The following is a 23935-nucleotide window of genomic DNA, read 5'->3' as shown; positions in this document are numbered from 1 at the left end:
TTTTATGTCGCTATTACATCAGAGTTCCGGAAATCTGACCAGCTGTTCGTGGCCAATCGTTTGTCACGCAAAGGTCTGCCTGTAACTAAGCAGACTCTATTGCGGTGGATCACCCTGTGCATCGCAGAGTTCTATCAATCTGCAGGCAAAGAGCTTTCTTCTGGCATCGCGACACACTCGTCAAGAGAAGTATCGTCCTCTACGGCCTTACAGAGGGCAGTCCTTATTAGGGACATTTATGGTGAGATCACTTGGTCATACTTGCCCACATTTACTAGACACTATTGTCTGGATGTTGCCCACGGGGCTTACGCACGTTTTGGTAGGGCAGTGCTTCAAAATGTGCTAATGTAACACTTTCTGCCCACCTCCGGCATCTTAACTGCTTGGGGAGTCTATCAGATGAGGAATCTGTGGGAGAAAAGCAATCCATTGAAAGAGAAATTACCCACTGTAATGATCTTCCTGTGGATTCGTCTCCCGCAGATTCCTCATCTCCCCTCCCGTCCATTCCTACTCAGAAAGTTCTTATGGCCTGGTGCACCTATCTATGCGAATAGATGCCTGGTGTTGGCTCTGATGTGACAGCTCCTACCTAGCTAGTCGTTTGTTTTTCCATTGATTCACAAAAATACATTTTTTTTCTCCCAAGCTTTTTCATTCTGGGATGTTTCCTGTTTCCACTTTTTTTGTAGGCAGATTATGATATGGGGCGTAGAGATTCAGTATATGTACAATGCCTGGCGTCCTGTCTGGAGCCGATGATCGAGCGCTGAGCAAGGTCGAGGTCCACTACGCCCCGTTCCAAAGTTTTCTGAAGCAGCAGAGCTGGGTCAGTATATATATATATCAGATGAGGAATCTGCAGGAGAAGAATCCATAGAAAGATCATTTATGTTGAGTAATTCCTTCTTCTCCAGCGGGTCTGGTGTTTTGGGCTTCTACTTTTGGAGCAAAGTAGGGGCCTTTACCAACTTTAACCATAACATTGAGAGTGCAAATCTTATGCTTTTAGACATAGCATTTTCAGTTCCAGTAGTCTGTGAATGACGCATGTACACTTTGTGGGACATACTTAAAGAGACAACTAACAACCTGCCTCTTGAAATGCAACTAGTATTTAAGGATTTGGTCACTGATGGCATGAAGGTTGACAAGCAAATTCTGCAGGCGGTTTTGGATGTGGAGGACTGTGCTGCATGCTGGACAGTCTCATTTGTTCTTGTCCAGGCACATTATTAGATGTGCACATCAGGTTTTGCAACCAATGTTGAGGCCACATTTGTAGACATACCCTTCAATGGGGCCAACTTCTTTGTCTCCAGGACTGAGAGTTCTTGGTGAAGTTGAAACTTCTGAAGCCACAGCCAAGTCGCTTGGTCTGTTGGTTCAATAGGCCTCTGTTTCTTTTGCCATGGGACTCGCCTTAGTCCTTTTTTGACCTTTGCCCAGATGGGAGGGATGAAGGACTCAACTGTAAACCGCACCACTGGCGTCTCACTCTAGAGGAAACATATTTTGTCCCCTCCTCCAACCCAGGCTCAAAACCCCTTTAATTCATCCTTCCACAACTTTCTCCTGTGGAAGGGAGTCTGTCCTAGTCTGTCCTTCAGTGGATGAAAATCACTTTGGCTGCCTGGGCCTGGCAGGCAGTTTCTCATGGATACCTTTTCCTTTCCTTTACCATCCCATAGACAATCCCCCTTTCCCTTCCCTAGCTACCCACCAGCTATAGGAGTTGTTTCTGCTCCTGACAAAGGCTACAATAGAACTTGTGCCTTCTTCAGAGTGGGGAAAGGGATGGAACTCCCATTATATTTTCCTGCTGGAAGAGGACAAGGGGCTTTGTTTGTTTGAATCTTGGCTTTCCTGCCTGTTGTGCTTGCTAACACCTAATGTGATTTTCTGGGTTGCCTTTGCTTCCGCATATAAGTTCACTCCGCTAAACGAGTAAAGGAAATCAAAATGATGAGTTTCTGCTTTGGCTGAAGAAGCTCTCTCCGCCATGTGGTGTGACGGAAATTAGCCTCCCGGCTCGAGTGGCTTTGTGGTCCGAGTAGTAGCCATCGTGCAGATGGTCATCGTCAGAGCTTGTGTAGCTGTGCGCAGACCCCTTCGGAGAATCCCTTGGCATCGTCAGGAACATCCCCACTTTGCGTGGGGAGGAATTCTGCAGGCTGTGGCAGCTCCCTGTTCCTACCAGACACTTTCTGGAATGACGCGACAATGGGGACCTGAACAGGCGTGTCAGCTGCGGTCATCGGCGGAGCCGCTGCAGTTGCAATAGCAAAGCCACTTGTGGAGTCGCTGTCATCTTGGTGGCAGATACCACAGCAGTTGCCAGGCCCCCTTTTGACCTAGTAGTAATGGTCTTCGACGAAGTGAATGCCAGTGATTTTGTCTTCGGGATCATCAACTGGGGTGGATGTCCTGGATGATGAATCATTGGTCTTGGTCCAACGACTGTGTCATCGACGGGGGGCAAGAGGAGTCACCCAAGGACTTCTCCTTTGTAGTCTTGTACAAGGATGAAAATCGAAGCTTCATAGGGGTCAGGGACTTCCTCTTGGAAGGGGCACCCCCAACTCGCAGGCTCACCGTGGATGTAGATGGAGACTGGGAACGTTTCCTTCCCTAAGTGTGTCCTGCAGCTGCGGTGATCCTAGTGGGATCCATAGCGTGGTGCTTAGCCTTTTTTTGGACCCCTAGGGAAGGGGTGTCATCTAAGGACTTCTCCCTATTCTCAGAAGGAGCACACTCATGGGACCGGCTGCTGCTTGATGAGGTTCGGCCGTGTCTGGAGGCTGTGTCAGAGGCACGCTGCTAACCTGCTGTAACAGTCTTTTTTCATCTTCCTCGAAAAACCACTGCAAATCTTCAATTCTACCTCATCGTGGTCTGGAAGTAGGCAATACAAGCACTTGAGGTGCCGATCCTCGAGACAGACATTCCGTAGTCCAGATTGTGCGCATTTTTTGAAGACTCTTCTTCTCTTCGGACATCGTAGAAGGCAAAAACATAGGCCCAAGCCTGGCTCTCCAATTTGAAGAAAGAACTGGTGATGAAGCAGATCTTCGCCAACAAGGGATCCCTACTGTCGGTGATCGGTCAACGATCGGCAGAGGAACAATCTGAGGAAAATATTAACAAATGCATCTGAAAAACTCGAAAAAATTGCTAAATATCAAAGAGCAAGATGAGAGGACAATGAAACGTGCAGTAAAAACCTGAAGATGGCCACCAGGGGTGGAGCTTAGTCATTGGATGGGGGTAGTCTGACCCAAAGGCCCATGTTTAGTTATAGAGGAGAAATACATTTTTCAGGCTAAAGCGAAACTGCTTTTCTTTTTTACAGAGGATTCCCAGCCTGAAGACGGGGAATATTCATGAGAATCCACGCCAGACCCATGCTGGAGAACAGGAGTTACAGGCAGGTAACTTTTTCCTTCCAATCGATGGCTGCGTCTTTGGTGGACGCCATCGGCACCCCTGCAGTGAATTGTTGCTAGAGCTCCCGACGCAGGCAGAAGCGGATGTGGGACTCTGTGCTCCCTTGCAACTGCTTTAGAGCCTGGGGTAGAGACCCTGCCAAAAGTGCTTCTACAAGCAATAGTGCAAGCTTAACAGAGCAAAGATACACATTTGAATGTGTTGGTTTATATGCGATGCCTGATTCCCAAATTAAAGCAGACCCACGGTTTGAGGAGATGAATGGTGGAGCTCCTATTGAATTGGAAGCCTTGTGCCAGAAGATTACTTTAAAGATTTTTATTTTCAATTGAACGGAAATGTGGCAATCTACAGACTGCTGAGGGGAGGACATTCAAAAAGGCAAAACAAATGTTATGAGATGGACAAATCCCCTACGTCATGATGTTTCCAGCCAAGCTGTGGATTCAACATTAAGATCGTGCTTGCAACATTTGGACCCATTAACGTGAAAGTACAGGAATTTTGGGCTTGAGCTACCTGTGAAATTAGATTACTATCCAAACCAATCCAAGCTCATAGATATGGTAAGACTGATGGATCGGGAAGAATTCTTCCAACATTGATGCAAGGAGAAAGGGGACAAACTCATATTTGTTTGGTACAGACATTAGATGATTCTTTCATGCACCACTCACAAGATATTAATACTGTGTTTCAAGACTACTGTCTTTCTTTGTATGGTGACCATGACAAGATGTCCACTGAGGATATCATTTCTTACTTTGACAATTTGCTAATACCATCTCTTACTGAGAAAAGTTTGTAAGGTGTTAGAGACTCCATTCACGCTTGAAGCGGTACTGGCAGGTTTTGATATCAAGTGAAAATCTCACCATGGAAAATGTTGCTAGGGTGCGATATTTACTCAAGTATGAACCCTAACTACAATCAAGAAATGTCCCCAAATATTCTAGTACTTATATTTAGAATACTAAATAACTTCATCCCTAGAATATGTGGGGAATGCATTTTAGGAGGCAAGAAAATAAAAATGGCCTTCCTGGCCATATCCTCCAGGCAAGGTTTTTGCATAGAACCCTTTTTATGACCTCCCGATGGTTAAAGCACCTGGCATGGATGGAGTTACTGCAGAGTTTTACAAAGAGTTTAAAGCATTGCTGGCTCTGCACCCTCTTGTGCTATGGCAAAGTCACTTGAATCTGATATTCTCCCTACGTCTTTGCACTGTGGGGGACACCACTCTGGTTTGCCATCATATGCAAAATTGTATGTGTATGTATTGCAATGTATTCTATTTGAAAGCATGTCAATCTATGAAAGGTGCAATGCTGGAGAAAGAATAAGTAACTTACCTGTAACACCTGTTCTCCAGAATTGTTAACTTTTGTAGATTCACATACAACCTTCCAGCCTACTCTTATGTGGCTCACGTTAGCACTCTTGCGTGAGTTATACGACTCTGAAGATGTCCTCCAGGTGTGGTACTATGGGAGGCACTGCCTATTGGATACATTGGGTTAATGATGCAAAACAACACTGAGAGAACACTACGTGACTATGGCAATCACTCCCTTGTTGGGGGTGGGTGGAGGGCGGATATGGCCGGGAATCGGACTACCAGCATGAGCCTAGGCAAAGACTTTGGCTCCCCACAATCAAGATGGCTCCATCTGGGGAAGGGCCTCGGGTGTCTGGAAACAGTCGGCAGCACATAGTGTGTTCGGGTCGTTGTTCCAGCAACCTGATTGGCTGAGTGCCCTTCCCTGTGTGCGAGTGCAGTGTCATTCATTTAATTTTGTAAATGAAACTGCTTTAATATTACTGATGGTTCCCAACCTAACGGCATGGAATATTCAAACCACATGTGAATTTGTGAAAGATGTCAATGCTCAAGAACAAGACTTTCAGCAAAGTAACTTATTCCTTAGAAAGGATGATCAGCTGTTTATAAGCTATGAAGACCCCAAACAGGGCACTGCAGTTTCCAAGCAAATTATATCAAGGTGGGTAATCCTTTGCATCACAGATTACAAATTGGCTCCAAAAGATGAACGCCACATTCAACTAGAGAGGTGGCAGCCATGGTCGCGAGGCACACTATTGCCAAATTTCTTCTCTAGAATCGATGAGTTTGCAAGATGCTTGATTTGGTCAAACAGTTAACAAAAGTTACCTTCTGTAGGAGTGTGACCCACCCGCCCCCCTTCTTGCCTCTGGTGTTCTAGTACTGTACTACTATGGGAGTCTATCAGAAGATGAGGAATATGTTGGAGGATGCTATCCATTAAAATAACTAATTACGTACCTGGGGCAATGTTCCTTCTGATGGATGGCTCCTCCCATAGATTCCTCATTGCCTACCCAGCCACCCCCACAGTAGGAGAGTGGTGCGATCTTTGAGTATTTTTGAGGGAGTGGACTCTAAAAATGGCAGTTTTTTCCCCATAGTTTTCCCTCAGCTGCTGAGTACAGTGAAAAAATGTTGAAACTGAGGTCATGGGGCTGGGTGTTGTCATGACCCTTGCCCCTGGCCCTCACTGGCAAGTCAGCATTCCAGTTAGGGCCAGGTCAAAGCCCTTAAAAACCTCATCCAAGACTCTCTTGGAGTCAGTCCTGGTGCCTTTGGCGCCAGGCTCATAACCATCATGAAGACCAACATTAGAATGGGACTATTTACTTGGGACTATTTAACAGCCAACATGGAGCCACACACATAACTCAGTTACAAGGAACTGAGCTATGCGGTCTGGTCTTTTGGGTGTGGCAGGCCTGGCACTACTTTACCTGGACTACTTTGAGTGTGGCAGGCCTGGGACTATTTTACCTGGACTGGTTTACCTGAGGCTATTTAAACCGCATCCAAACAGCAGAACATGCTTTGCGTTATTCTGCTGTGGGCAGCGTACGCTCACTGTGTCCAGTTCTTTGATGCCATGCCATCTTACCTGAAACCAAGGACCTGCAAAGAGAGAAAGAGCACTACGAAACTTACCTGGAACAGTATCCTGTCTTCAATCCATCGCCGACTTCATTTCCACTCACCTGAAGGTACGAACTCCATCATCCGGCACCACATGCATCCTGGAATACCATAACCTGGAAAGAGGAGAAAGAAAGACAGCATTAGTAAGCGTTTACTCACATTTCCTCCTGAATGAAGAAAGCCACACAATTCTTACCTGGGTAGTCATCTCCTGGTCAGCATCATCGCTGGAACATCACAACCTGCAAGGAGAGAAAAGACACAGGTTAGCAATATAAAAGGCGAAACAGCGCCGTGAATTGCGCATTACTCACCGGCCAGCATTGCGCACACCGTGCTTTCGCCTACCGGCCCATGCTCATCTTCAAACTGCATGACAACACCAAAATACCTTTCCATACCTAAAAGGAAAGAAGCAAGACATTATTATTTGAACTAAGAGGAGCATAAGAACTGCATATAAAGACTGTAAAGCAGCAAACCTACGGAGTAGGCTTTGATTCCCACAGGGGGGGCTTGCACCAGTGAAGTAACTTGGTCGCTGCTCGCCCCCCAATCTACGCACACCTGCCATGAGAAGCAGGACGGAGAATCCACCTTTTATAATATTAAGACCCATCTTTAACCAGAGGCCTTACCAAGGGACCGCAAGAGGGTTTGAGAGTGCAAATCATCCAACCAGGGCTGGGTGGCGTCCCCGTGGAGACCAGGTGAGCGTAACAGGTGTGCCCTATTTGTAGAGTCAACACCGTCACTTCCGCTGTTGAGGAATGGGCCACTGGACCTCTTCGATGTCAGGGCACACGACACCCCCTGCTGGATGAAAAAGCTTGTGATGCAAGCTGTGCTAAGAGATATAGCAGACAATGAGGAATCTGTGGGAGGAGCCATCCATCAAAGAGGACATTACCCTAGAAAACTAGTTGGTTTGTTTGCATTTTCACAGTCATCTCGCTGGAGTTTTCCTCAAGGGGGAGTTGTCAAAGAATAGTGGAGGAGATCTTCTCCATGTGGCAGTTTTCCACTTTGACCAGTTTGTTTCCAGTGTGAACAGGAAGTGCTAGATCTTCTGCGCCGGAAGCGGAGAAGAAGCCGGCTGCTGCAACTACCCCGTCCCGGTGAAGCCCTGCTGCAGTCCTAAACTGTCTACCCTTCGACGACCAGAGAAGATCCAGTGCAGAGTCTTCTTCCCTTGAGCCTGGTGGGGATAGCCAGCTCATCTTCTACAGCCAGAGGATCCTCTTAGTGGTCGAAATCGCTGCACACTGCTGTAGTGGTCCGGTTAGCCATCTGAAGAAGCCTCTCCTGTTTTTAAGGAGCACACCTTTTATTCACCGTCTCTGCTGCCGGCTTCAGCCCTGTGTGGTGCAGACCCCTCCAGACGTCCTCCTTCTTGCCGAAGCTCCACGGACCGTGGGTCTGCAGGAGACTACCAGGAACAACTGCCGTGGCACCAGCTTCTTCATTGAATAAGGTACTGTGTTCTGCTTGAGGAAATCGGGCGAATCCTTTTTTCTCCTCCTGCAAGGCTTGCCCTTATCTTCCCTCCTTCATTGACAATATCTAAGTACTCCTGGCTACGTTGAATCGTGAACTGTCCGACTGTGTAATCCTTGACAACAGGAACCCGGTTCCACTTGACACTGGCTGCGGCCTATTGACTCTTGGATTTCTGTCCATGAGTGTTCTCTGATTCTGTCTGCCTTGACAAAGTATTACCTATGATTTTTGCCCCCAACTCTCTGTTATTTCAGGCGCTAAGTGTGTTTTTGCCCCGGTAACATTTCTTGCCACGGATACGCGTTTCTTTAGTAAGACCGAACTGTCATTACTGTCAAAAAGTGATCGCATATGTAATCCCGGTAACATCTTTTGTTTCACAACACCGGTCCGTTAAAACATAGGGTGCTTACCTTGAAGTTATACCGTACAAAGCGAATTGGTTGGTTGTAGTATATTTTACGTGTGGTTTTGAATTAATAGAAGTGTTGTGTTTATAACAAACAGTTTAAAAATAAATGTACTTATATTTTTTTACCTGAAACCTTGAGTCAGAATAAATAACATATATAAAACAAGAGGTAAAGTGCGGCTAGCTTGTGGCAAGTGCAGGGGTAAGTGCAGACATCAAGTGTGAAGAGCTGGGGGACTGTTTGCTTGAGTCACAGTAATTGTGGTTCCTTTGTGTAATCTCTGCTACTGCTCATATACTCTTGAGATGAGCCTGGCTGCTCCGCTACTGCTACCACTTTAACATAGTAGTACAGGCTTGTACCAAAGGTAAAACTTGTATTACCACTTGTAGTCTTAATTGTGTGTAGTGGTCCCTAATGGCACTGCACAGGATTCTGCCTAACACAGAGAAGGGCGAGATGGATACCCTACTAGACATATGCAAGGCAGCAACTTGGGTGTCTGTGCTTGCTGACGTCCGTTTTTTCTATGTCTTTTTTTTAAACTTAAAATGGATATCGAAAACAAGTTTTTATTTTGGGGGTCTCCCCTGCAGCCCCCCTTACCCTATACTGTTACCTCTACCCCAAACCCCTACCCACTCCTTTTAACCTTTTACTCCATATATATTTCAATTTATTTTCTATGTACATTTTTTGTATAAAATTGCATCAAAAAAACTGTTGTCGGAAACACCGCTATATCCTGTGCTTAGCTTTACAAAGCTTTAGCACCTTGACACTGGCTGGAGAGGATGCTCGGGACATTGAATGTTTCTGGTGTAGAGGGTTTTTCTCGTACTCTTCTCTCCTAATTCTATTAAATTTGGCTTTCGAGTATTTAAGAAGATGAGTGATCTGTGGGAGAAATGTAACCGTTATAATTACTAACCTACAGTAATTTTTCTTATGGTGGACATGAACATACCTGCCACAGATTACTCTCACCGTTTAGCCTAGCCATCTAAAGTGTGCTTCTAAACTAATTGTGACTTTTGAAAATGAGTTCTGCCACCCATCTGCCACCCCTCTGCTGGTTTGACTGGGTGCTAAAAAAGGTGCAACTAATGTAGCCAGAGGTATGCATCTCTATGTATGTATACTAGATACATCACTACCAGCGCAGAGAATGCCAAGGTGCCATGACAAAGTTGGGTGGAGCCATGCAGCGCAACCTGGAAGCTGCTGAAAAATATTTCAGATCAGGCTGCACCTGGGTTATTATAATCTGTACAAAGGAATTATTGTATCCCTCGGAAAGAATATTGCTGAAGGTAAGTAACTGGTTCTTTTTTTTATTGATGTTGGCTTACTTTTAAGAAACAATCACTTAGTTATCATACTGTATTGAATGTTGTTCCCTCTTGTATCTGTCCAAAATAGGTGGAACATCTATGGCAGTTTCTGTGTCCTTTGCTTAAAACAGCGTTTGCTAACATCACTGTTGAAACATACAGTGACTGGGGAACCTGCATAGCAACCTCTTGTGTAAGTATTTGTTTTGCAATTCTATCCAATGCTTGACACAGACAATAGGTTGCAATGGTTAAAGCACTAGGTTTGGATTCAGGCATTGAAGTTTTAATTCCCGGGCCCACCTATTAATATTCAGAGTGATATTTTGCAAATTATTTAACGTTTTCCTCAACTGTAAATTGAAACACTTCCATTAGCTTTTTTCATTTTTGTACAGTGGCTTGAAATGTATAGAGGTTCTCCGTGTAGGTGTGTACCCAAAATATGCCTACATCCTTTAATCTCTGCTTAATATCCTGTAATGAAATACTGTTTTGTTTTTATGATTTTCTTAACTATACAAGTCGTTTACATTCCCAATTTATTAGGCAGTCTTGACTTCCTAATCAAAGACTTTAACGTTTATTTGACATGTTAACTGTTGATGTGTATTGAATGTGTATAGGCGCGTTATAAATGCCATATCATAAGTGTTTCAAGGCGCGACGAGGCAAGGGAGGGGGAACAGAGGGAATAACAAAGACAGCGATCTTAGTACGCCAGGTAACATTGAGATTGCGCAAGTGCAGGGGAGGGGGGGGAGGGAAAGTGCGAGGGGGAAGGTACAGTGCAATACATAGGATCAACAGTAAAGAATAAATAACATATATAAAACAAGAGGTAAAGTGCGGCTAGCTTGTGGCAAGTGCAGGGGTAAGTGCAGACATCAAGTGTCAAGAGCTGGGGGACTGTAGGGATACAGAAACAGCCGCCAAGTGCAAGGATTGCCAGGGAGACAGTGCCAGGTATGCAGCTGGGCGGGGCAGGGGTCCTGGGCCCGAGATCAGAGGGTAGCCAGGTGACCAGTGCAGTTTCAGTCAGGAGTTCAGCAGTGGAGAGGAGGAGAGACAGCAGAAGCAAAGAGGAAGGTCTTGAGGTGCTTTTGGAACCAGAGATGGTTCTCGTCAAGTTTCAGGGAGGCAGGGAGGCTGTTCAGAGGAAGGCTCCACTGAAGAAAGAGATCTACCACCAACTCCTTGCTTGGAGAAGCAACTGACCCTGCGGGAGTTGGTGGCGGATGAGCGAAGACCTTGAGAAGGAAGATATTTAGGAAGAGAGAGTTGAAGGTATTGAGCCCCCAGGCCACAGAAGGCCTTGTGGACAACGCAGAGGCTTTTGAACGTAATCCTCACAGGAGAGATACGATCACTGGGCTTGAGGCCAAGGACAAGTCTTGCAGTCCTGTTCTGGATGAGTTGCAGAGGGCGGAGAGTAGAAGCAGGCAGATTTACAAACAGGCTGTTGCAGTAGTTCAGCCTAGAGAGAACCAGAGCTCTAGAGACAGTGAGCTTCTGGGGGGAAGGAGAAGAAAGGAAGAATACCTCCTGACGAGGTTCAGCTGGTAGTGTGACTTCTTCGAGATGTGAGGAGAGAATGAGAGTGTGGAGTTGAAGATGACCCAGAGGTTTTTAGCCTCGCAGGTGGGAGAAGGAAAAGGGCCAAGAGAGGCCGGCCAGAGAGTGACAGGAAAGGAGGGAGCAGGTGTGCCGATGAGGTGAATCTCAGTCTTACTGGCATTAAGGCAGAGATTATTGGTGGCACACCACTCCTGTATAGCGGACAGCCAGAGATGAGAGAAGGAGAAGAGGTGGCGGAAGGGAGCCTGAAAATGAGCCGAGTGTCGTCCGCATAGCACTGAATGCTGCGGCAGAGAGCGGCAATGTGGTGGGCAAGAATTGCCAGGTATTGGTTGAACAGCCAGAGAGGGGTTTAGACCCCTGGGGAACACCACAGGTAGAGATGGAGGAGAGGAAGGACCCAAGTTAGATCTGGGAGTGCCAATCTGAGAGGAAAGAGGTCAGACAAGCCATAACCTGGGTATCACTGATCAGGCCGTCACAGAGACGGTTGAGTAGGATGGCATGGTTGACTGTGTCAAAGGCAGAAGAGAGATCAAGTAAGATTAGGACACGGGGGGTGTTGGAATCAAGGTTGGAGAGCAGGTCATCACAGATGTACAGGAGAGCAGTTTCCGTGCTTCTGGCAGCTCTGAAGCCAGACTGATGGTCATGGAGACAACCAACCAATTCAGTGTGAAGATTAAGCTGGGCGATGGCTAGCTTTTCCATGAGTTTGCCCAAGAAAGGAGTGATGGAGATTGGGCGGTAGTTAGCATTGCAGGAGGGGTTGGCTGAGGGTTTCTTAAGAAGAAGGTGCACAAGGGAGTGCTTCGGCAGGGGCGGGGGGGAGGGAAGACTCCAGTGGCGAAGGAGTAGTTGCAAAAGTCAGCCAGGGTGTCAATGTGGTCCTTTATGGTTTTAGAGGAACAGGGGAGAACCTGTTTTGGCGAGACTTTCATATATCGGACTTGTATAGAAAACGTGTCTGGGGAGGACAGGGGAAAGGCAGAGGGGAGGAGAGGAGACCACAGAAGGGCCAGAGAAAAAGAGGGGAATAGAGTGAGAGGAAGAGCGAGAGGACATGTCCTGAGTTTTAGAGATGAAATGCAAAGCCAGGGCTGTGCAGAGGGCCTGTGAGGGGACAGGAGGGGTAGAGACTGCAGCAGGATTGGCCAGCTCCTTGCAGATTTTAAAGAGCTCAGCCGAGTTGTTGGATGCCGCAGAGACGCCGGCTTGGATGAGGACTCTCTTCTTAGTGCGAACAGAGAGCCGGTATTGCCTTTCGAGCAGCCGGCAGACCAGTTTCAGAGGATGTACAGGAAGCACCCCATTTCCTCTCAGCCACCTTGAACTTGCGTTTGGGTGACAAGGTCTGAGTCATACCAGGAGTTGCACTTGGCTTTGGGCTTCAAACAGATCCTCATGACAAGGGCAAGAACATCCAGAGTATCAGATAAAGCAGAGTAGAGCAAAGAAGGGGCTGTGTCAGGGTGTGAGTCGGCCGGGGGAAGAGGGAGGTGGGTGAGAAAGTGACAGCGAAAGCCTCAACTGACACACGCTTCATGGGCCGGATAACCGAGAAGGTAGATGGCAGTGCTTGAGTTGGCTTGGCCTGAGGGATGGAGAGAGTGAGCTGGGAGGAAAGGAGAAAGTGATCACTCCAGGAGAGAGGAGTGGTGAGAGGGAAAGAAAGAGGAAGGTCTTTAGAGATCAGAACATCCAGAGTGTGCCCTGCAGAGATAGTCTGGCCAGAGGGGAGGATAGAGAGTCAGAGTCACAGGTGTCGCAAAAGAGTCCAGAGGAAGGACAAGAAGCATCCAGGTGGATGTTACAGTCTCTAAGAAGGATGAGTTGAGTGGTTGAGACCCAGAGGAAATAGGAGAGGTCCGCCCACTCAGAGAGGAAGGAGGAGATCTGACCAGTTGGCCGATAGATGGTAGCCACAGTGAGGGAATGGCTAGGGGAGACAGAGAGAGAGAGCGCTTGCAGATGAGGCATTTGAAGGAGGAGTAGCCTGTGTAGGAATGACAGAGGCAGGAATCCACTCAGGGAAGATGAGGGCTACACCCCGTCTGGAACGATTGGACCTGGGCGCGGACAGGATCTTGTAGCCGTCAGGGAGGAGAGTGTCAAAGCTCGTGACAGAGCTAGCCATAAACCATGTCTGAGTGAGACTGAGGACATTGAGGTCAAGTTCTTCCAGGAGGCGGCAGATGTCAGAGGTGTGTTTGACAGATGAACAAGTGTTGAGAGTGGCAATATGAAGAAGGTTGCCGTCCTTGAAAGACCTCCGGGGAGGGGTACAAATCAGAGGTACGCCCTGCAAAGGTGTAGAAGAAGCCAGGGGTGGTTTGGGGCAGAAGAGGAAGGAGGAGAGGGCAAGGTAGCCAAGGAGGAGACAGCAGGGGGAGGCGAGGAAGCTGTGGAGGGAAGAGAGGGGACAGCAGGAGAAGAAAGGAAATTGATGAGTTGCTGGGGAATGTTTATGCAAAACATTCTTAGTGCTCTAGCAACTACCAATGAACACATTATGCAAGTGGTTTTAGAAATCTGCAAGGTAAATACAAAGCTATATTTTGATGTGTGGAATTCCTCTGTGCTCCTATTTGACTGTCCAGAAAACATGTGTACTTTAAGTTGTTGATTATGGCCACTGTTCTAGATTACTTTCTTGGTTGCTGAGGCAGGCAAGCACCAATGCTGCTACTTATGGACACCTTCCTTTTACAGACTCCTCATTCACATAGCTTCAGGCACATACAGGATTTGTACATTTTAAAGTAACCACCAGGGCACGTTTGAGTGCTCTCATAATTTTATAATGGTGCCCCTGGTGCTGGAAGTGATGTGCCACCCTATAAAAATGAAGCAACTCATACCCCATTAACTGTATTTGGTTTTATGTGCTCTTGGGAACTTGCTACCAGTATTAACAAATTCACTGTGCACTTTTCCTGGCTTTCACCTTGCATACATTTGGATTGCAATCCTTGTTAGGATTCGAATCAGGTGATGAAATTCAAAGACCTGCAACTATGATGTATGTGCTGTGAGGATCTTTAGAAGTGACCCTAATATATGTGCATTGTGACTGTAAGTAAAGCTATTCTTTGACCTATCCTGCCACTGTTAGCCCTAGTGGGAAACTTTGCAGTGTCAAGCCCAGAAGCTATCTCCAGTGGTTGCTGACCCAAAAAAGCAAAAGTAGTTTCAAAGATCTCCCATAAGTGTGTCTCTTTCCCATTGAAGTACTGGTACTCTTCCAGCTCGAGGTAGCATAACACCCAAGGAAGGTGAAACATTGAAAACTGTTGGAAAACTGCAAACTGGTACCATTTCCCTTAGCCATCTGTGACAGTTACCTGTCTCACTCTGTGGACATATCTGCGGTGTGACCAAGTGAGGGCTGGGCAGTGCCCCACATTAGAGGATTATGGGCCTGGGGGTGGCATTGGGAGGATCCCCATGGTCAGCACCACTTTGTCCCTATCTCAGATCATGGGCAGTGCTATAAGGCCTCTGGGAACAGTAGCCTTTTAGAGAGGTAGCACCTATACCTGGGAAGTAGAGACCATATGTGATACAGGAAATTGTGATTTCCACAACCCCAAATTACAGTGATTTTGCTCCCACTGAAGCAGGTGACTCTTTATTTCTTTCCTTTTAAAGGAATTACAAACTCAGGGTTCCTCATCCACAAGGTATTCTGGGACCAGTGCTTGAACTACCTACAATTCTCTCTCCCTAAATACTCTCCTTCTGGAGACCTCCGCTCGTCTGCCTCCAACTCTCTCCGGGTGAGCTGATTTGCAAAACAGAGATTTGGGGGTAGATCTCTTTCCTCTCCAGGCGCTTCACTCTGGAATAACCTCCCTGCCTCTCTCTGTCTTGATCCTGATCACCTTAAGCTATGGAAACTCCTCAAGACCTTCATCTTCTCTTCCTCCTTCTCTCTCCCTCTCCCTTGTTAACTCCCTCTCTATTCTTGGCTACTGCCCTCCCCCCTTCTCCCTAACTCATCTCAGTTTTGCTGATTCAGGCTCCCTTGCCAGTCCTTGTACTTGCCCCCAGGCCTCTGAACTCCACCCACCACTTCTGCACTTCTTTACTCATTCCTTGAGAATGGTAACCTCTCAGCACTCAACCCAGGGCCTTACGTGGACTGGGTGTACTTGTTCACTTCCCCCCTCCCTTTCATTCCATGTCTGGCACTTACGTTACCTAGAATGTACTGGACCTGGTCTGCCAGGCCTACTACGGTAGTTGTTTGTCTCAGTTTGTCCTTCTCTTCACCCAGATCCCCTTTAGCGCCTTACCATCTGTCACGCACTTGCACTATTTGAAACGGCGTTGGCCGAGTACGGGAGCCTAAATATTGTATGCTCTTCTCCCTCCACCACCACCCCCCCCCCCCCTTCGCTCCTTGCTTTTTGTCTTACACCTGTACTTGTAGTATGGCCTCAGGCCAAGTTTGCTAGTCATTTTTGCATGATCATTCGGAACTTTCAAGGCCTAAGAATGACACTGTATTCCCTTGCTCCTGTCCCGCCTTGAAGCGCTTTGTAGCACTTCACCTGTGTATAAGCTCTATATAAATAAACAATTACAATTATGCTCGTTTGGGTGCTGTAATCACATCAAAACGCACAGAAGCAAAGAAGGTGCCCTAAATTAGTAAATTAAACTCTAGAGTCAACCAGCAATCCATCATACAAGGCCTCCACTCTCAGTTGGGAACAGTAAGGTTCGAGGAGTCCATCCCGGGGGCATGGTTAGGATGTCACAATCTGAGAAGATGGCTCAGGTGGAGGGACTAGCCAACCGCAAGTCCCATATCGGAACTGTAAGCCATCCTTTGGAGTGGCCTCTCTTGCCAATCCCTACACCAGGTGCCCGAAGACACACACCAGAGTTCATTTTCTCATTCCTTGAGAATGGTAACCAAAGAGTGGCAGGAAAGCAGTGCCAGTGTGTGTGGCAAGCATAATGAGGACCACCCAAAGGGTGAGCCGAACCAAGCCTCATTCCCATATCAGTGTTGTAAGCCATCCCAGGGGGTGGGGTGGACCAACCATACCCCATCCAACATAACAAACCTGAATCCCCATTCACCAGGGAGAGGCCAGGCCTTAAATCAGTAAAAGGGCTACAAGCTCAGTCTGGCAGTGCAATTGTTTTGAGTGAAAGCTGGAGACAGGAATTATTTTGATGAAGGCTGGAGGAGAGGGCAATGTAGCATGGGGAGAGCAGAGCCCAGGAGACCGGAGGCAGGGGTCTAGAAGGCTGTGTCACATTGAATCCTGGGATCTGGAGGAGAGATCCAGGAGACGGTAATGAGGAACAAACCAAGAGACCTGGAACTGCTGGCAAGAGGAGTGGGTGTGGTGGCCAAAGATATTAAAGGTGATCGGAGAGAAGGTGGTCCCCAGAGAGGATATGGTGCAAGAGACACTTGTGAATTTGGAGAAGCTCAACAAGGAGAGTGGTGTTCCCCAGATCAGTGAAGGTGGTCATGGAGCTAATTGGAGAGTCTCATTGAGGTGAGGGGAGATGCCGAGAGGTGCATGAGACTGTTACAAGTTAGAGAGGGTATTGAGAAGTTGGGTGGTACCCAGAGGGATGAAGAAGTTGGGATGGGTAGGAAAGACCTGGGGAATATTGATTGTGGAGAAGTTGGTGCCCAAAAGGGGGAAAGAAAAGGCTTAGAGGAATCGAGGATATTTTGACGTTTGGGGTACAAAAAGGACAGTGCCCAAAAGTGGGAAGAAGGCAAAGAAGAGAGTAAGGCGTGGAGAGGACAATATGATGAAATTTGGTTACAAAGAGAGAAAGAGCTTTAAGGGGTCAAGGAGTTGGTGCAGAGGTTGATAAAGTGGTGGAGTGAACAACAGCCATATGATTCAGGGAGAACATGACACAGATTCAATGCCGGAGTTAAGCCGAGCGGAGAAGCGGGAAACAATCAAGCGAAAAGAACACCATAAGAAATGGGACAAGTCTGGGAAAGGTCCATGACACAGAATTGGGACAGCTTGTGGGACCAATGGGCAAGGTCTATGAGTGTCGCAGAAAACCACCCTCTCACCATGCCAAGCTTACCTCTTCTGCATCCAAGTGTTTGAGTTTTGCCTGTGCTCTGCATAGGTCCCTCATTTCCTTAGTTGTGTAATTCCAGGTCACTAGCTGAAATCAATCACCACGAGGAGCAGTCCTTTACGGTTTGTCTGAACATCAAAGGGCCAATAGAACAACAGTGAACCATTACTACAAAGACCAAGTCACAGAGAAAGAGAAGGAAGAAATTAGAAGAGGTCTCCTTGACACCCAGAAACAGTTTCAAGACTTTGCTACCTGATCTTTCTGGGGAAGCAGCTTTGAGAAAAACCTAGGGTGGAGAAAATCAATTCAGAACGTTTTTGTCCCCAAATGTTAATTATATCCACCAAGCCAAACCTGACTTTAATTCTACTTTATTTTTATAATTAAGTTGGATTGTACAGACTCATTTTGATGGTTTTATATTTAAGCAATATGACCGAAGCGGCGGGGGCATTACCGACTCAGGTAATGCCCCGAGGCCCATAGTTGTTACCTGAGTCGGTAATGCCCCCGCCGCTTGGGTCATATTGCTATTAGTATCCCGGCCCGCATTATGTGGTTGGGTGGGCGGGAGTGGGACGGGAATAAAAAAAAAAAAAGTTTTTTTAAAAAAAAAGCATACCTGCGTCCCTGGCGAGTCTCCACACAGCTGGAGGCTTCCCTCGTCCCTCGCTGGGGAAGCAGGAACAAGAAGGTAAGTGGGGGTAGGGGAGAGGAGGGAGGAAAGGGAATGAAAAAAAAAAGTCTTACCCGAGTCCCCGGCTGAGGGGCTGCCACGCCCCCCGCCGAGGACAAGGCGGCTGGAATCCCAGCCGAGAATCGAAGGATTCTCGGCCGGGTAAGGACCCGGCGAGAGCCAACCAGAATGCGTGTTCCATTCTGTTTGGCTCTCGTCGGGTACTAATTATAAATATTATATGTATGACTTTAGTATTCTTTTTTTTTTATTATGCGTTTAGTTTAGTTTCAAAACTTTAAACACGTATCTTTATATTAGAAATATTTGTTTTTTTACATTAGTCCACCTTAAGATAATAGAAATACACAAATTAGAGCTAAAAACGTAATTTCAGCCATATAAAAGGTACAAAACGTCACAATAAATACTACAAAATTTCTCAATAAAGAATTAATATTGCAGCAATTCATTGAAATTTGATTTTCTTTATCACAAGATTCCATATTGCAAAACCGGCCGCAGTGATCACCACAGATTGAGCTCCCAATAATGTTGACCAGAATACGTCTTTGCGTATGTTATCTATACAGCTAATGTAGCCCTTCAAGTAACACGTCTTTCATGACCGGACAGGCGGTGAGCACATGATGACAAGTTTCAAAATGTATCTGGCAAAGTGTGTGTTAGGGAGAATTCTCTTAAGGCTATTTTACCAAACCTAGTGAGTCCCCCAGCAGCTTTGCTGGATTTTTGGGGTTTAATTTTTTCTCCTGCTAAGAATGAGACTCTTTTTCTCCCACTCTTAGGCATGATTTGAGATATTCTTTGACTTTGTAATGTGTTTTATGGGCTATGGGGTCTTTTATTCCATAGGGTTTCATGTGGTTTTTGGTGAGTGTGTTACACAGCACCCTCAGTGCAGTAACACAGGGGTGTCATAGTGACCCCCAAACATAGACTCCATACCCTGGGACTGACTACTGTCTCCCAGGGCATGTAAAGTCACCATTGACTTTACTAGTCTTAAATTGGGAACAGAACCAGTACAAACCATCATATTGTGGAAGTACTTGTAGGGGTAATTAGATTGGCCCTGGGTCTGTTTTTCGAGGGGGCACTGTGCAGTCCCCCCTCATCGAGTTTCTGGCTGGTGGCAGTGGTTACCACGCAAAATATTCCTTAAGAATATTTACTATGGGATTTTCCCATTCATTTTAAACGCACCACTTTTCGATGCAATGTTAAAGATACGGCTGGGTTATTTATTTAATATTTATTCCCCGGTTGGGTCTTTTTGCCAGGACTCGGTTTTAAAGTGGCGTTTGTGTTCGCCTCTGTAACTGCGACCCAAGTCGAGCCCTTTGTTCCACTTTTTGGCAGGCTTCTCCACAGAAGCCTCCAAAAGTGGTGCCACTCTGCCTGGGTCTACAGGATGTGTGGGATGGGGGTTTAGGCACCCGGTACTGAGTTGCCTCGGCAACTGAAGTCGCACTCTTGTGTGATTGGCCCAGTGGTGAGTCGCCCGGCTCACCACTTAGCATGTTTGAGTGACAGCTAGGACGGATGAATGGGGGTTATCTGCATAAAAGCAGGGCTTTGGGGACTGGAACTTCAGACGTCGCCACAGGACCAAAGAATCCGAAGAGGGAGAAGCTGAGCCGACCTGCAACGACAACACCACCGGTGGAGCCCTGCTGAACCGACTCACCACTTCTTCCAACGACAGTGGAGATCTTCATCCCGAAGAGTATTCTTCCTTTGACTCGTGGCCGCCTTGCCTGTGCCAAGCACCCCGGCAACCGGGATACCACGTTTTACCACTACTGCGAATAAAAGGGTAGTACTTTTTAACCGGAGAACTCTGCGGCTGGTTTCTTCCCTGGCAGTGCAACGACCTTCCGCTTTCCTCCACGTCGAGATCTTCTCTTCCTCTGGACGATGCAGCGACTTGCACCCACTGCCAGGAACAACTGCCCCCGCAGGAGGATCCTCTCCACTTTCAAGGTACTGTGTCCGCCTGGCCTCCCTCGCAACGGTTTGTGTGGGGTCTCTCTTAAATGATCAACTTACCACTTGGGTTGGCCCTAGGCTGGCTAACTGAACTTCCCTGAGCTGAACTAATTCCTTTTTGAACTCCCTGCAAGACTTTTCAAGCCTTTTAAACTGTGTGATCTTGGGCGCATTGGTGTTCTGGTCTCTATATGAGGGAGCCTGGCCTCTGAACTTTTTGCTCACAAGTAGACTTTGACTTTCCTGCCTTGCTGGGTGCTTCTAAAGTATTGTGTTGTGTGCTTTCCTAATTTCTGCCTTTTCCCTCCCTTTTTCTTAACTTATTGGAGTGCCATCGTTGGTTAAGCGCTCACCTCTGTCTGGAAATAAGTGGTGTTAACTAAGACTTGTCTAATAAGGAATAAGGGATGTATATATATTAATAGTGACTGTGTTTTGAACTTGCTTACAATAATAGTGCTGGAGTGTTTCTAAGTGTGTCTTTTAATAAAGTAATTAACTAAATAAATTAAATAAAATAAATTAAATAACTATCTTGTATACTCTAGATACTGTCTAACTCTTCTTGAGAGAAGTCTGGCTGCTCAGCCACAGCTACCAGGTAAATCTGGGTGGTACAGACTGCTACCAATTGGGTTTACTTCCAACACCTGTAGTCTTAAGCCTTTTGCAGTGGTCCCTAAGGGAACTGCACAGGTTTCTGCCTAACAGTGTGAAGGAGCTATCTTGCGATGTAGACGTTTGCCATAAATTAACATATTCATTGGTTGGAAAGATGTTAAAACAAAGATACATAATAAATCGCTTAAGTTCAATGCTACTGCTTTTAGTAGGATAGCTATGTGGTCTGTTTTCTGTAAAGCCCTGATATGAATATTGTCTATCTTTTATATTTGTGTAGTTTTTCAATATTCAAGGTTACCTCCCACTGTTGAGTTTTAGGTTTAATTATCCTTTCATAATTAGGACTGTCATCAAAGATGTCTAATTAGATACTTAGATTTTATCAAAGATGTCTAATTAGATAGTTTTACTAGATGGTTTTTAGTGAAGATGTTTAACTCTTCTTTAAATGAATTGTTATGCTCTTCATCCAACCCTTATCCCAAAAGCTGTAACAGTGCATTTCAGCTGGGATCAAATTTACGCAGTTAAGCGTAAAGCATTGCTGTTCGTGGGCACCACACGGAGTTGAGAGATGGTAGGCCGTATTCAAGCCTAAATGCTTCAACTGGTATGGCCTTAGGGAGATTGATAATAGAGCGCAATAATTTTGCCTCAAGCTTCCTTAACCTTTTGACTTTGTCTGCTCTAAGAGCTTCCAGTGCATACAGTATTAAATGGATTATACTCACTTTATATATCTCAACAAGCCCTTTGATGTTATGCCCCCCCCCGCGATGCTCAATGTAATTCTTCATTACAAGCCATTTTTTCCAGATTTTCTGGTTGGCAATGGCCTCATAATAAGAAGGGGCTGGACGAATTTTAACAGGGAAGCCAAGGCAAATGCATTCCTGTATATTTTCCAGCAGAGTCTTATCTACTCTCCATTTAAATAGTTCTCTAGTTGTGTTGGTCCCTCCTAGGCACATCTTCCTTGTCTTTGATTTATTGATTAACAAGTAGTTTTCCCTAGCATAAGCCACTAGCGCAGTGATTGAGCGTTGTTCACCAATTCAAGTTTGGTCGAAAAGTATATCATCGTCTGCGCTGACAATCCTTGTATTTCAGACATAATGCAAAATGGGTTCCGAATCAGCAGTGTAGGCATTGTAGAGAATGGGGCGCAGAACGCAACCCTGCTTTAAGCCCCGATTTGTTTAGAAATAATTTGAGTGATAACCTTCAGAGCTGAGCCGTATGGAGATAGAGGTGTTTGAGTATAATCCCTGAATGAAGGGCAGCAAATTTAGATCAATTCCCCATTGTTTTAAAGTTTGGGTCTAGAAACAAATTCAAATGCCTTAGTGAAGTTCACGTAACAGCAGAACAGATCACAACCCTGCTAGTCATATTCTGCAACATGGAATTGGAGATTAGTGATGTTAGTGATCGTACTAAAGGTTTTTCCAAATCCTGTTAGGAAAATACTAAGAATGTTTCTGTCTCTTAGCCAGATAGTAAGTTTTTCTAGGATGATGTTGGTGAATATCTTTTGACTAGAGTCCATCATTGTTAAGAGGCGATAATTGGATGACTCTAGTCTATTTCCTTTTTTGAAAATGGGGATAGTGCCAGTTTGTTCTATGTGCAGTATTTTTGCCCATAGTTCCGGCTGATCCTTGAAAACTATATTAGGAATGCCATCTGGACCAGGGGCCCGTGAAGTTTTGGATTTACAAATTAATCTAATTAAATTACTCTCTTCAAAGTCAAGATTAGAGAGACGCTGTGTAGCAATTGCTTCAGTCGAGCTCTATTTCCGTTGAACAGGGTATCAGGATTCGGTTGAGCCGGGATGTAATATTCCTGGATATGTGTAAACCATAACTCCTAAGATATAGGATTCAATTTGTACGGAGATAGGGCTTTATAAAAGTCGTTATATTGCAACCAAAATTTGCTTGCGTTAAGAGTTCTTAGCAAATTAAACAGTCTCTGCCAATTCGAACCTCTAATAGAGGACTTGTGCTGTGTGAGCCAATTTTTATATTTGGTGGACAGATCTGTAAGAGCTTTTTGTTTTTCCTGATTATCCAGGGTAAAATGTACTCTGGCTATAGCTTGCTCCTTTCTACGCAATCTTTTTTTGTCATCTGACATGATCAAATGGGGCATTGTTTTTATTAATATTATTTTACAACCTCTATGTTTCTGATGCACCTCAATTCATACTGAATACCCTAAATACTCCTCCTAAAATAGGAACAAAACATTGCGTTGTCATGGCATACGCCGATGATCTTGTTATCTTTGACCACACTTTTAGTGGTCTTAAGAAATCTGCGGAATGTCTATGGCAATTTGCAGATACTAATAGCCGGATGATCAACCATGATAAGACCAAGATCATGGTCTATACCAGCAAAAAGATAACTAGACCTTGCATGTATGTTAGATCTCATGAAATCCAGTATGTGGATACTTATAAGTATCTAGGAGTAGAGTCTGACGCCAAAAGGGGACACTTGTATTGTATCCAAGCCTGCAAAGTGAAGGCGGCCCAGTTAACTGCTCTGATATATCAATTTATTTGTACTCAGAGCGGGTTTTCGATTTGGGGAGCGAGACAATTATATGTGCAATGCATGATCCCTATGGTCGTTTATGGTCTTGAATATTTGCTCGATATGGATCTTGAATGGCTTGAATTACTCGAAGGTAAATTCTGGAGGAAACTGCTGGTGCTCCCTATGTCCATCCCTATGGCCATCCTAAGGTTGGAGTTGGGCCTTATAATCTTTAAAGACCAGGGTATTAAGGAAGAGGGCTGAGATCTATATTAAGATCTATAATAGCACTGCCACTCAGTCTAACCAATCAAACCAACTGTTGGCTAGACTGGGGGAAGAGTTGGGCACAAATAAACTTAATAGGCTTACTGAAAACATGGACCAACTTTTTGAAGATCTAGGCTGGGCTCCAAAAAAATGTGATAATTATGAGACCAACAGATTCCATTTAGGCAAATATATCGAGCTGTGGGACTGGCAAACATTTTTTAGGCATCTAGAGAAACTTAAGAGTTATAGGCATGTAACTCGTATGCTATATACTTTTAAGCGAGCACAAAAGTACCTTATCCTCTGTCCAGGTGTAAAGCTCAGAAGATTCCTATTATTGTTAAGACTCAATAACCTTCCAGTTATGGAAATAATGGGGAGACAAGCACAAATAGCTCGTTCTCAGCGGATTTGTAGATTATGTAAAACACAGAATCAATTGGAAAGTGCCAAACATA

General features: G+C 45.6%; 1 protein-coding gene across 3 annotated transcripts in view; it reads left to right on the top strand.

Annotated features, from left to right (window-relative positions):
• Nucleotides 1–23935, top strand: part of PSME4 (proteasome activator subunit 4) — a 3386216-nt gene that overhangs the window by 2792225 nt on the left and 570056 nt on the right. For all 3 annotated transcript variants that reach the window (XM_069608231.1, XM_069608232.1, XM_069608230.1), the window contains one exon: nucleotides 9772–9876. In XM_069608231.1, the coding sequence (XP_069464332.1) occupies nucleotides 9772–9876 (105 nt within the window). The remainder of the gene's footprint in view (nucleotides 1–9771; nucleotides 9877–23935) is intronic.

Source organism: Ambystoma mexicanum, chromosome 4q (assembly GCF_040938575.1).
Source record: "Ambystoma mexicanum isolate Mex_15411 chromosome 4q, UKY_AmexF1_1, whole genome shotgun sequence".
NCBI lineage: Eukaryota > Metazoa > Chordata > Amphibia > Caudata > Ambystomatidae > Ambystoma > Ambystoma mexicanum.
This window is presented reverse-complemented; position numbering and strand designations above follow the sequence as displayed.